General features: G+C 45.7%; 1 protein-coding gene across 1 annotated transcript in view; it reads left to right on the top strand.

Annotated features, from left to right (window-relative positions):
- The window catches only part of p2rx1 (purinergic receptor P2X, ligand-gated ion channel, 1), a 105,202-nt gene that overhangs the window by 80,072 nt on the left and 11,591 nt on the right, over nucleotides 1–13,539 (top strand). Inside the window, exon 8 of the mRNA XM_043718820.2 lies at nucleotides 695–831. Within this exon, the coding sequence (XP_043574755.2) occupies nucleotides 695–831 (137 nt within the window). The remainder of the gene's footprint in view (nucleotides 1–694; nucleotides 832–13,539) is intronic.

Here is a 13,539-nt window from a genome sequence, read left to right on the forward strand (position 1 = left end):
GCATTGGCCTCCAATTAATCAATGCCACTGCAACTAGCAGATAGCAACTGTAGCTCGCTCAATTTAACATGACCGACACTGCATCATTTAAGGATAATAGACACACATTCTGTAATGCTAAATCCTGGAGCTCACTCCCTGACAGTGCAATGGGCTTAACTGCATCCAATATACTGCAGCAATTCAGGGAGGCAGCTCGCCACCAGATTCACAGAATTATTAAAATGCAGAAGGAGGCACTTCAGCCCATCTTGTCTGAACAGCCTCCCTGAACGAACATAATGACTTAGCTCTGAACTGTGGCCTTTTCCCCATTACCCTGAAGATGGTTTCTACTTAAGTGATTATCTAAAATCCTCTTGATTGCTTCAATTGAACCTCCACCAGATTTCAAGGCAGTGCATCCCAGACCCGCACTACTCATTGTGTGGAGAAGATTTTCCTCACGTCACATTTCCTTCTTTTGCATATTATCTCGCATCTGAGCCCTTGTGTTCTGAAACTTTTTATGAGAGGGTGCGGTTACTCCCCATCTACGCTGTCTCTTGTGATTTTGCAGACTCTAACCAGATGCCAAGGGCAGTAAATACGGGACAAGTCAACAACACGCACAATCCATGGAATAATGTGTTTGAAAGGTCTGATGGTGTGATTGTGGTCACAGTGTGTGTTTCTGTATCTTGTCCTGTTGAAGGGCGGTATGATCGGGATTCTGATAGATTGGAACTGTGACCTGGATTGGTCAGAGAAACACTGTAAGCCCACATACAGCTTCCATCACCTTTACGGGGGAATGGGCAAGGAGCAAGTATCAGCGGGATTTAACTTCAGGTAAGAGTCTCGCAGCCAGAACTGGAAATTGAGTGTTTCATGAAGAAATGCAGGGTTTTCTTCACTAATACCATCTGTTGGTGCAGTGACACATTATATCAGATTGTGTCATTTGGATTCCACATAACTGGGTTAATCTTAGTTGTGGAAAAGTGAAAAGGATTGCTTAACAGCAAGGAGAGCTCAAGGGGTGGTCAACTCTGCTAGATATAAAACTCTATTCTTGGGTTTTAAAATAAGTGGTTAGTGAGATAGTTGTTGCATTGGCCTGAGATTCAGGAAAGGTTCCATTGGATTGGAAGATAACAACTGCAAGACTTTTATTCCAAAAGGGAGAGAGAGAGAGAGAGAGAGACAGAAAGCTGGAAGCTAGAAGTTTTAAATCAGTTGTTGAGGAAATGTTTGAAGCTATTATTAAACACTTTCTGACAAACCAATTCGAAACGTTGAAGATAATCAGGCAGAATGGTTTTGTGTAAGGGAAGGTCTGTTTAATCAATTTATAGGAGTTATTTATTTAGAGACTCCTACAGCAGGCAGATAGGCCTTTCAGCTCAAACTGCTCCATGCCGACCAAAATGTCTACCCACACTAATCCCATTTCCCTGCACTTGGCCCATATCCTTCAAAACCTTTCCTATCCATATATTTGTCCAAATGCCTGTTGTGGTTTGTGGCTAGTTGGTGTTCATGGTTACGGATCGTTAGCTGTCTTCCTGTTTGTCCTCTGTAGTGTTTTGTGCAGTCCTTGCATGGGATTTTGTACACTATGTTAGTTTTGCTCATGTTGGGTATCGGGTCCTTTGTCCTGGTGAGTTGTTGTCTGAGAGTGGCTGTTGGTTTGTGTGCTGTTATAAGTCCTAGTCCACGAAACGACACGACCAGCTATCCTTAGTAGCCACACTCGCAGATGACAAGCAACATGAGTTCAACTGGGATAACACTACTATTATAGGACAAGCCAAACAGAGAACAGCCAGGGAGTTCCTAGAGGCATGGCACTCATCCACAGATTCAATCAACAAACACATCGACCTGGACCCAATATACCAACCACTACAGCGGACAGCTGGAACTGACAACCGGAAGCGGCAGGGACAGACCACTATAAACACCGGAGGAAAGATCACAGAAGCGCTTCACAGGAGGCTCCCAAGCACTGAGGATGTCACCTAGACAGGGGACGAAACGTCTGTAACACAAATTCCCAGCTCGGCGAACAGAACCACAACAACGAGCACCCGAGCTACAAATCTTCTCACAAACTTTGTCCAAATGCCTTTTAAATGTTGTTAATGTACCTGCCTCAACCACTTCCACTGGCAGCTCATGCCATATGTGTGCCATCCTCTGGGTAAAAAGGGTGCCCCTCAGGTTCCTTTTTATTCTTTCCCTTTGAACCTTAAATGGATGCCCTCTCGTCCTCAATTCCCCAAAAAGACTGAGTGCATTCACCCTCTCCATGCCTCTCATGATCTTATACACCTCTATAGGATCCCTCCTCAGTCTCCTATGCTCTAAAGAAAAAAGGTCCTAGCTTGTCCAACCTCTCCCTATAACTCAGACCCTTGAGTCCTGGCAACATCCTGGTAAATTTCTTCTGCACTCTTTCCAGTTTAATAACATCCTTCCTGTAGCAAGATGACCAAAACTGAACACAATACTCCAACTGCGGTCTCACCAATGTCCTGTACAATTACAACATAACGCCCCAATTTCCCAATATAAATGTCCTGACTGATGAAGGCCAGTGTACTAAAAGCCTTCTTCACTGCCCTGTCTACCTGTGCCTCCACTTTCAGAGAACCATACACCTGAACTCCAAGGTCCCTCTGTTCCACTACACTCCCTAAGACCTAACATTCACCATGAAACTCCTACCTTGATTTGACTTTCCAAAATGCAAGACCTCACACTTATCTATATTAACCTCCATTTGCCATTTCTCAGCCCATTTCCCCAGCTGATCTAGGTCCTGCTGCAATTTCTGATAACCTTCCTCACTGTCCACAATACTGCCTATTTTATTGCAAACTTACTAATCATGCCTTGCACATTCTCATCCAGACAGCAATGGCCCAGCACCAATCCCTGAGGCACTCCACAAGTCACGGGCCTCCAGTCTGACAAACATCCTTCCACTATTACCCTCTGCTTCCTACCATCAAGCCAATTGTATATCCATGGATTCCATGCGATCTAACCTTCCAGAACAGCTTACCATGTGGAAACATTGTGGGCGGCACGGTGGCACAGTGGTTAGCACTGCTGCCTCACAGCACCTGAGACCCGGGTTCAATTCCCGCCTCAGGCGACTGACTGTGTGGAGTTTGCACATTCTCCCCGTGTCTGCGCGGGTTTCCTCCGGGTGCTCCGGTTTCCTCCCACAGTCCAAAAGATGTGCAGGGTTAGGTGAATTGGCCAAGCTAAATTGCCCGTAGTGTTATGTAAGGGGTAAATGTAGGGGTATGGGTGGGTTTCGCTTCGGCGGGTCGGTGTGGACTTGTTGGGCCGAAGGGCCTGTTTCTACACTGTAATGTAATCTAATCTAATCTAATATCAAAGGCCTTTCTGAAATCTATATAGACTATATCTATCACAAGGGAAGGGGCCATATTGGACCTAGTGTTGGGGAATAAGCCAGGCCAGGTGGTAGCAGTTTCAGTGGAGGATTTCATAGGGACCACAATTCTGCAAGTTTTAGAATACTCGTAGACAAAGATGAGAGTGGTCCTAAGGGAAGAGCACTAAACTGGGCCAAGGCCAATTATATCAAAATTTGGCAGGAGCTGGAAAATGTGAATTGGACACAGCTATTTGAAGGGAAGTCCACATTTGATATGTGGGAGGTTTTCAAAGATAGGTTAAAGACAGTGCAGGGTAGGCATGTCCCGTTGAAAACAAGGGATAGGAAGGGCAAGATTCATGAACTGTGGATGACAGGAGAAATCATGCAACTAGCCAAGAGGAAAAAGGAAGTGTACATAAGGTCCAGGCAGTTAAGGCCCTGGAGGAATATCAGGAGAGTAGGACAAGTCTTAAACAAGGAATCAAGCGGGCTAAAAGGGATCATGAAATAACTTCAGCGAGCAGAATTAAGGAGAATCCCAAGGCCTTTTACTCATATATAAGAAGCAAGAGAGTAACTAGAGAAAGGGTTGGTGCTGTAAAGGATAATGAAGGAAGGCTGTGTGTCACACCTGAGAGAATGGGTGAGATTCTGAATGATTACTTTGCATCAGTGTTCACTGAGGAATGGGACATGGTGAATGTTGAGATTAGAGATAAAAGTTTGATTAGTCTGGATCACATTGACATAAGGAGGGAAGATGTGTTGGGTAGGCTAAAGGATGTTAAGGTGGACAAGTCCCCAGGACAGGATGGGATCTATCCCAGGTTGCTGAGGGAGGCGAGAGAGGAACTAGTGGGGCCCTGACAAATATCTTTGTTGCACCCTTAAACACAGGTGAGGTGCCAGAGGACTGGAAAGTTGCTCATGTTGTCCCCCTGTACAAGAAGGATAGTTGGGATATTCCGAGTAGATACAGACCAGTGAGCCTGACATCAGTAGTGGGAGAGTTGTCGGAGAGGGTACTGAGGTTAAAATCTATTTAGAGCTAAAAATGTGTTGCTGGAAAAGCGCAGCAGGTCAGGCAGCATCCAAGGAACAGGAGAATCGACGTTTCGGGCATAAGCCCTTCTTCAGGAATGAGGAAAGTGTGTCCAGCAGGCTAAGATAAAAGGTAGGGAGGAGGGACTTGGGGGAGGGGCTTTGGAAATGCAATAGGTGGAAGGAGGTCAAGGTGAGGGTGATAGGCCGGAGTGGGGTGGGGGTGGAGAGGTCAGGAAGAAGATTGCAGGTTAGGAAGGCGGTGCTGAGTTCGAAGGATTTGACTGAGACAAGGTGAGGTGAGGGGAAATGAGGAAACTGGAGAAATCTGAGTTCATCCCTTGTGGTTGGAGGGTTCCCAGGTGCGGATGTGTGGCGGATCGGGCAGGGGTCGGATGGTGGGAGGGAAGAGGAAGGGAGAGTGCGGGGTCGGGGAAACGGGGTTGGAATCGGGCAGGGGGTGGATAGTGGGGCTTAGGGCGGCTGGGGGATGGGCAGGGGGGCGGTGTGGGAGTGGATGGGGTTGGAGGTTGGGGATGGGCAGGCAGTGGGAGCAGATGGGGAGGTGGGGTTGGTTCTCATGTGCAGTATGTTTTTGCCTAGTCTGAATGGGGAACAAACTTCACAGAAACCTCCGAGCCCCAGAGGAAATCAATTAACCCAATAATGAGTTATCCGAACGAAATACTGCCCGCCTATCTCGTTCGGATAATCAAGGTTCCTTTTTATACTGTAAATTGAAGAGCCTTGGGAAAAGTTGATGGGCAGAGAGATCTGGGAGTGCAGGTCCATTGTCCCCTGAAGTTTGCTGCACAGGTGGATAGAGTGGTCAAGAAGGCATATAGTATGCTTGCCTTCATTGGACCGGGTATTGAGTATAAGAGCTGGCAAGACATGTTAAAATTGTACAAGACATTTAGAATACTGTGTACAGTTCTGGGCGCCACATTACCAAAAGGATGTGGACGCTTTGGAGAGGGTGCGGAGAAGGTTTACGAGGATGTTGCCTGGTATGGAAGGTGCTAGCTATGAAGAGAGGTTGAGTAGGTTAGGATTGTTTTCATTAGAAAACAGGAGATTGAGGGGGGACCTGATTGATGTTTAAAAAATCATGAAGGATATAGACAGGGTGGATAGAGACAAGCTTTTTCCCAGGGTGAGGAATTCAATAACGCAAGGTCACACTTTCAAGGTGAGAGGTGAAAACCTTAAGGGGAATACACACGGCAAGTACTTTACACAGAAGGTGGTGGGTGTTTGGAGCACGTTGCCAGCAGAGGTGGTAGAGGCAGGCTCGGTAGATTCATTTGAGATGCGTCTGGACAGATGTATTTGTAGGTGGGGAGCAGAGGGATACAGGTGCTTAGGAATTGGGCGACAGGTTTAGACAGTGGATTTGGATCGGCTCAGGCTTGGAGGGCCGAAGGGCCTGTTCCTCAGCTGTAAATTTTCTTTGTTCTTCTTTGTCCTATCGCCTTGTCCTCATCAACCTTCGTGGTCACCTCATCAAAGAACTCTAACAAATTTGTGAGGCATGATCTCCCATTCTCATAGCCATGCTGACTACTCTTAATCAAACCCAGTCTTTGCAAATGCGTGTATATCTTGTCTCTCAGAATCTTCTTGAGTAACTTACCCACCACAGATGTTAGCTCACTGGTCTATAGTTCCCAGGTTTTCCTTTGCAGCCCTTCTTGAATAAGGGCACAACATTCGCTAACCTCCAGTCATCCAGGGTCTCACCTATGGCTAACGATGACGCAAAAATATCAGTCAGGGGCCCTGCAGTTTCTTCTCTAGCCTCTTGCAGGGCTCTTGGATATATCTGGTCAGGACCAGGAGATTTATCCACTTTCATACATTCTAATACATCTAACCCCTCCTCCTCTGCTGTGAGATGGACAGTCCCCAAGATATCACACTAACTTCCCCAAGTTCCCAAGTCTTCATGTCTTTCCCCACGGTAAACAACGAGGAGAAATATTCATTGATGACCTCACATCTCCTACGGTTCCACACATACATGTCCACTTTAGCCCTTGAAGGGTCCTATTCTCTTTCTAGTTATTCTTTCTCCAAGTCATTTATATAAATTGTAAAAAGTTGAGTCCCTCAGCAATGATCTCTGTGACATAAAGTTCATTTATGCCGATTCTCTGAAAAAGTATCATGTGCTGTTGATGAAGGGGGGACCTGTAGATGTACTGCACTTAGATTTCCAGACAGCATTTGCAAAGGTGCTACATCCCGGGAAAATGAAGGCTCATGATGTTGGAGCTAACACACTAGTATGAATAGAAGATTGACGAGCTTGTGGGCGGCACGGTGGTACAGTGGTTAGCACTGCTGCCTCGCAGCGCCAGAGACCCGGGTTCAATTCCTGCCTCAGGCGACTGACTGTGTGGAGTTTGCACGTTCTCCCCGTGTCTGCGTGGGTTTCCTCCGGGTGCTCCGGTTTTCTCCCACAGTACAAAGATGTGCAGGTCAGGTGAATTGGCCATGCTAAATTGCCCATAGTGTTAGGTAAGTGGTAAATGTAGGGGTATGGGTGGGTTACGCTTCAGCGGGTCGGTGTGGATTTGTTGGGCCGAAGGGCCTGTTTCCACACTGTAAGTAATCTAATCTAAAAGAGCTAATGGCTCATGGTGTTGGAGCTAACACACTAGTATGAATAGAAGATTGACGAGCTAATGGCTCATGGTGTTGGAGCTAACATACTAGTATGAATAGAAGATTGACGAGCGAATGGGAAAATGGAGACTAGGTGTAAATGAGCTTTGATTCTGGTTGGAAAGATGTAACGAGTGATGGGTCACAGAGATCAGTGTTTTTTATAATTTATATTAATGACTTGGATGAAGATACTATAATGTGTAGGAAATCATAGACATCACTGAATATTCACCTACATATGCAAGAAGTACTACCAGCTGCAGATAATTGAGCTCCAAGTTTCAGAGATCAAGTGGACATTGGAGTCACGGGCACATCACAAAGTGGAGGGTTATGTACATAACACGATCAGAGAGGTGATCACATTGCAGGCTAGGGACATTCAGCCAGGAAGAGAATGGGTGACCACCACAACTCCACAAGAATAGAACATTAAACAGAGAGCCGTGCAGCACAGTACAGACTCTTTGGCCCATGATGTTTTGCCAAGTATTTAATCTAAGACCAACCTAACCTACACATCCCTCAATTTACTGCCATCCATGTGCTTGTCCAGCAGTTGCTTAAATGTCCCTAATGTCTCTGACTCTACTCCCACTGCTGGCAGTGCATTCCACGCACTCACCACTCTCTGCATAAAGAACCTACCTCTGATATCGCCCCTATTACTTCCTCCAATCACCTTAAAGTTATGACCCCTCGTGACAGCCATTTCTGCCCCGGGGAAACTCTCTGGCTATCTGCTCTGTCTATGCCTCTCATTACCTTGTACACCTCTATCAAGTCACCTCTCTTCCTTCCTTCGCTCCAATGAGAAAAGCCCTAGCTCCCTCAACCTTTCTTCATAAGCCATGCCCTCCAATCCAGGCAGCATCCTGGTACATCTCCTCTGCATCCTCTCTAAAGCATCTACATCCTTCCTGTAATGAGGTGACCAGAATTAGACACAGTATTCCAAGTGTGGTGTAACCAGAGTTTTATAGAACTGCAGCAAAACCTTGTGGCTCTTAAACTCAATCCCCCTGTTAATGAAAGCCAAAACACCATAAGCTTTCTTAACAAACCTATCAACGTGAGTGGCAACTTTGAGGCATCTATGTACGTGGACCTCAAGATCCCACTGTTCTCCTCACGGCCAAGAATCCTGTCTTTAACCCTGTATTCAGCATTCAAATTCGACCTTCCAAAATGAAACGCTTCGCATTTATCCAGGTTGAACTCCATCTGCCACTTCTCAGCCCAGCTCTGCATCCTGTCAATGCCCTGTTGTAGCCAGCAACAGCCCTTGACACTATCTACAGCACCACTGACCTTCATGTCATCAGCAACCTTACTAACTCACCCTTCCACCTCTTCATCCAAGTCATTTATAAAAACTACAAAGAGCAGAGGCCCAAGAACAGATCCCAGCGGAGCACCACTGGTCACCGACCTCCAGGCAGAATACTCTCCATCCACGACCACTCTTTTGGCCAGCCAATTCCATATCCAGCCAACCAAATTTCCCCGTATCCCATCCCTCCTAACTTTCTGAATGGACCTACCATAGGGAACCTTATCAGATGCCTTACTGAAATCCATATACACCACATCCACTGTTCGACCTTCATCAACCTGTCTCGTCACATCCTCAAAGAACGTAATAAGGTTTGTGAGGCATGACCTGCCCCTCACAAAGCCATGCTAACTATCTTTAATCAAACTAAGTTTTTCCAAATAACCATAAATCCTGTCTCTCAGAATCCTTTCCAGTACCTTGCTTACCACCGATGTAAGACTGACTGGTCTGTAATTCCCAGGGATTTCTCTATTCCCTTTCTTGAACAGCGGAACAACATCTGCCTCCATCCAAAGATCATTGCCAGAGGCGCCGCAAGCTTCCCATAGCAATCTTGGATATACCTGGTCCGGCCCTGGGGAATTATCTATCTTGATGCTTCTCAGAACTTCCAGCACATCCACTTCCTTAATATCAATCTGTTTAAGCCTATTAATCTGGTCAACAGTGTTCTCGCTCTCAACAATGACCCCTCTCTCTCTCGTGAATACTGAAGCAAAAAACTCATTTAGGGCTTCCCCTACCTCTTCAGACTCCAGGTACAAGTTCCCTCCACTATCCCTGATTGGCCCTACCCTCTCTCTGATCATTCTCTTATTCCTCATGTAAGTGTTTTTCCTAATCCTTCCTGCCAAGACCTTTTCATGCCCCTTCCTAGCTCTCCTCAGTCCATTTTTTGAGTTCTTTCCTAGCTATCCTGTAACCCTCTAAAGCTGTGCCAGAGCCTTGTTTCCTCAAGCTTAAGTAAGCTTCCTTCTTCCTCTTGATGAGAAGCTCCTCTTCTCTTGTCATCCAAGGCTCCTTCACCTTACTATTCCTTGCCTGTCTCAGTGGGACAAAGTTTATCCAACACTCGCAACAAATGTGCGTTCGCAATTTATCCTCCCCAGCTCCTGTCTAACAGCAGTATAATTTCCCCTCCCCAATTAAATACCGTCCCATACTGTCTGCTCCTATCCCTCTCCGTGGCTCTGGTAAAGGTGAGGCAGTTGGAGTCACTGTCACCGAAATGCTCTCCCCCTGAGAGATCTGACACCTGGACTGGCTCGTTGCCTAGCACCAAATCCAATATGGCCTTCCCTCAGTTAGCCTATCTATATATTGAGTCAGGGATCCTTCCTGATATACCTGACAAAATCGGCTCCATGCAGACCATCTGTACTAAGGAGGTTCCAATCAACATTGGGGAAGTTGAAGTCACCCATAACAACAACTCTGTTACATCGGCACTTTTCCAAGATTTGCTGTCCAATCTGTTCTTCCATCTCTCTGCTGCTATTAGGGCGGTCTATAAAAAACACCCAATAAAGTGACTGCTCCTTTCCTGTTACTGACTTCAACCCCCATACTGACAAAGTGGACAAACCCCTCCTCAACAACCACCTTTCCTGCAGCTGTGATGCACTCTCTAATTCACAATGCTACTCCCCTCTTCTTCTATCCCTCTCCCTGTTCTTTTTAAAAGGTCTAAACCCTGGAACATCCAGCAACCATTCCTGCATCTGTGAGACCTAGACAGGTTCCTTCTGAACTGAACTGGGGTGGAATTCCTTGCTATTCACTCTAGAAAACGACAATGTTGTTGAGGGGAATACTGAGATACAGGCCACTAGACTGGGGGTGGGATTGAGGTTCACAAGGAAGAGGTATTAGAAATCCTGCAGAGTGTGAAAATAGATAAGTCCCCTGGGCCAGATGGGATTTATCCCAGGATCCTCTGGGAAGCCAGGGAGGAGATTGCCGAGCCTTTGGCATTGATCTTTAAATCGTCATTGTCTACAGGAATAATGTCAGAAGCCTGGAGGATCGCAAATGTGGTTCCCTGTTCAAGAAGGGGAGTAGTGACAACCGAGGTAATTATAGATCAGTGAGCCTTACTTCAGTTGTTGGTAAAGTGTTGGAAAAGGTTATAAGAGATAGGATTTATAATCATCTAGAAAAGAATAATTTGATTAGGGATAGTCAGCACGGTTTTGTGAAGGGTAAGTAGTGCCTCACAAACCTTATTGAGTTCTTTGAGCAGGTGACCAAAAAGGTAGATGAGAGTAAACCGGTTGATGTGGTGTATATGGATTTCAGCAAGGCATTAAATAAGGTTCCCCACAGTAGCCTATTGTACAAAATGCGGAGGAATGGGATTGTGGGAGATATAGCAATTTGGATCAGTAATTGGCTTGCTGAAAGAAGACAGAGGGTGGTGGTTGATGGGAAATGTTCATCCTGGAGTCCAGTTACCAGTGGTGTACCGCAAGGGTCGGTGTTGGGTCCACTGTTGTTCATCATTTTTATAAATGACCTGGATGAGGGCGTAGAAGGGTGGGTTAATAAATTTGCAGACAACACTAAGGTCGGTGGAGTTGTGGATAGTGACAAAGGGTGTTATAAGTTACAGAGAGACATAGATAAGCTGATCATTCTCTTATTCCTCATGTAAGTGTTTTTCCTAATCCTTCCTGCCAAGACCTTTTCATGCCCCTTCCTAGCCCTAATAGCTGGGCCGAGAGGAGGCAAATGGAGTTTAATGCGGACAAGTGTGAGGTGATTCACTTTGGTCGGAGTAACCGGAATGCAAAGTACTGGGCTAATGGTAAGATTCTTGGTAGTGTAGATGAGCAGAGAGATCTCAGTGTCCATGTACACAGGGTTGTTAAGAAGGCATACAATGTTTTAGCTTTTATTAATAGTGGGATCGAGTTCCAGAGCCATGAGGTTATGCTACAGCTGTACAAAACTCTGGTGTGGCCGCACTTGGAGTATTGTGTACAGTTCTGGTCACCGCATTATAAGAAAGATGTGGAAGCTTTGGAAAGGGTGCAGAGGAAATTTACTTGGATGTTGCCTGGTCTGGAGGGAAAGCCTTATGAGGAAAGGCTGAGGGACTTGAGGTTGTTTTCATTGGAGTGAAGAAAGTTGAGAGGTGACTTAATAGAGACATATAAGATAATCAGAGGGTTAGATAGGGTGGACAGGGAGAGCCTTTTCCAAGAATGGTGACGGCGAGCACGAGGGGGCATAGCTTTAAATTGAGGGGTGATAGATATAGGACAGATGTCAGAGGTAGCTTCTTTACTCAGAGAGTAGTAAGGGTATGGAATACTTTGCCTGCAACGGTAGTAGATTCACCAAGTACATTTAAGTCGTCATTGGACAAGCATATGGACGTACATGGATGGGCTTCAGATTGGTATGACAGGTCAGCGCAACATCGAGGGCCGAAGGACCTGTACTGCGCTGTAATGTTCTATGTTCTATGTTAGATGTTTTGCAGCGCTATTTTGGGGGCGGGGGGGGGGGGGGGGGGGTGCTTGAAACTAATGTGGCAGGTTTGTGGGAACTAATAGAGAATATGTCAGGGAGTGATATCAGGGTGCACAAAATGCTGGAAGAGACAGATAGCATTAGAATAAGGATAAATAAGTCAATCTTAAGTTAGAGAGAAAATAATGAAGTCCAAATCAGGGTTACACTGCATGTAAATGAATGTGCCGAAGATATTCAATGAGGCAAGTGATTTATAGAATCAGATTGCCATGTGGAATTATGATATTGTAGTATTAACAAAGAGCTGAATGAAGGCAGACTAAATGATAAATATTCCTGGACAAAAGGTATTCAAATAAGGAAGAATAGAAAGAAGAATGGCAGTACTGGGGACCTTGGAGTGCAGGTTCATAGTTCCTTGAAAGTGGAGTCGCAGGTAGATAGGATAGTGAAGAAGGTATGCTTTCCTTTATTGGTCAGAGTATTGAGTACAGGAGTTGGGAGGTCATGTGCAGCTATACAGGACATTGGTTAGGCCACTTTTGAAATATTGAGTGCAATTTCAGTCTCCTTTCTATCAGAAGGACATTGTGAAACTTGAAAAGGTTCGGAAAATATATACAAGGATGTTGCCAGGGTTGGAGGATTTCAGCTATAGGGAAAGGCTGAATCGGCTGGGGCTGTTTTCCCTGGAGCGTCAGAGGCTGAGGGGTGACCTTATAGAAGTTTATAAAATCAAGAGGGGCATGGATAAGTAAAATAGACAAAGTCTTTTCCCTGGGTTGGGGGGAGTCCTGAACTAAAGGGCGTAGTTTAAGGTGAGATGGTAAGATATAAAAGGGACCTAAGGGACAACCTTTTCACACAGAGGATGGTACGTGTATGAAATGAGCTGCCAAAGGAAGTGGGAGAGGCTAGTAGAATTCTAACACTTAAAAGGCATCTGGTCTTTTAAGTAGGAAGGTTTTAGAGGGATATGGTGCAAGTGCTGCCAGGTGGGACTAGATTGGGTTGGGATATCTGGTCGGCATGGACAGGTTGGACCAAAGGGTCTGTTTCTGTGCTGTACATCTCTATGACTCTATGATTAAGAGCATTGTAGTGCTGGAGAAAGAGGATGCCCAGGAAGATCAAGAACAGAATTACTTTGGCTGGAACTAAGGATCAACAAGGTGCAATATATTACTGATTTGAAACTTTATTGCTGGAACAGCATAGCAGGTCAGGCAGCATCCAGGGAACAGGAGATTCGACGTTTCGGGCACAGGCGCTTTGATTCCTGAAGAAGGGCCTGTGCCCGAAACGTCGAATCTCCTGTTCCCTGGATGCTGCCTGACCTGCTGTGCTGTTCCAGCAATAAAGTTTCAACTTTGATCTCCAGCATCTGCAGACTTCACTTTCTCCGCAATATATTACTGAATATAGTATGTAGACCACCAAGTAATGGGAAGGACACGGGGAACAAATCTTCAAGAAAATCTCAGAGAGGTATAAACATCTTGAAGTCGTTATAAGCAGGAACTTACATTACCCATACATAGACTGGGATAGTGGTGTTGGAAAGGGGACCAAGCATTCATGCATTGGCAGATTTTGGGAGATTTGC

The sequence above is a fragment of the Chiloscyllium plagiosum genome, unplaced genomic scaffold, assembly GCF_037043375.1.
Source record: "Chiloscyllium plagiosum isolate Xiang-an unplaced genomic scaffold, Cpla_swu_hap1 HiC_scaffold_31, whole genome shotgun sequence".
NCBI classification, from domain to species: domain Eukaryota; kingdom Metazoa; phylum Chordata; class Chondrichthyes; order Orectolobiformes; family Hemiscylliidae; genus Chiloscyllium; species Chiloscyllium plagiosum.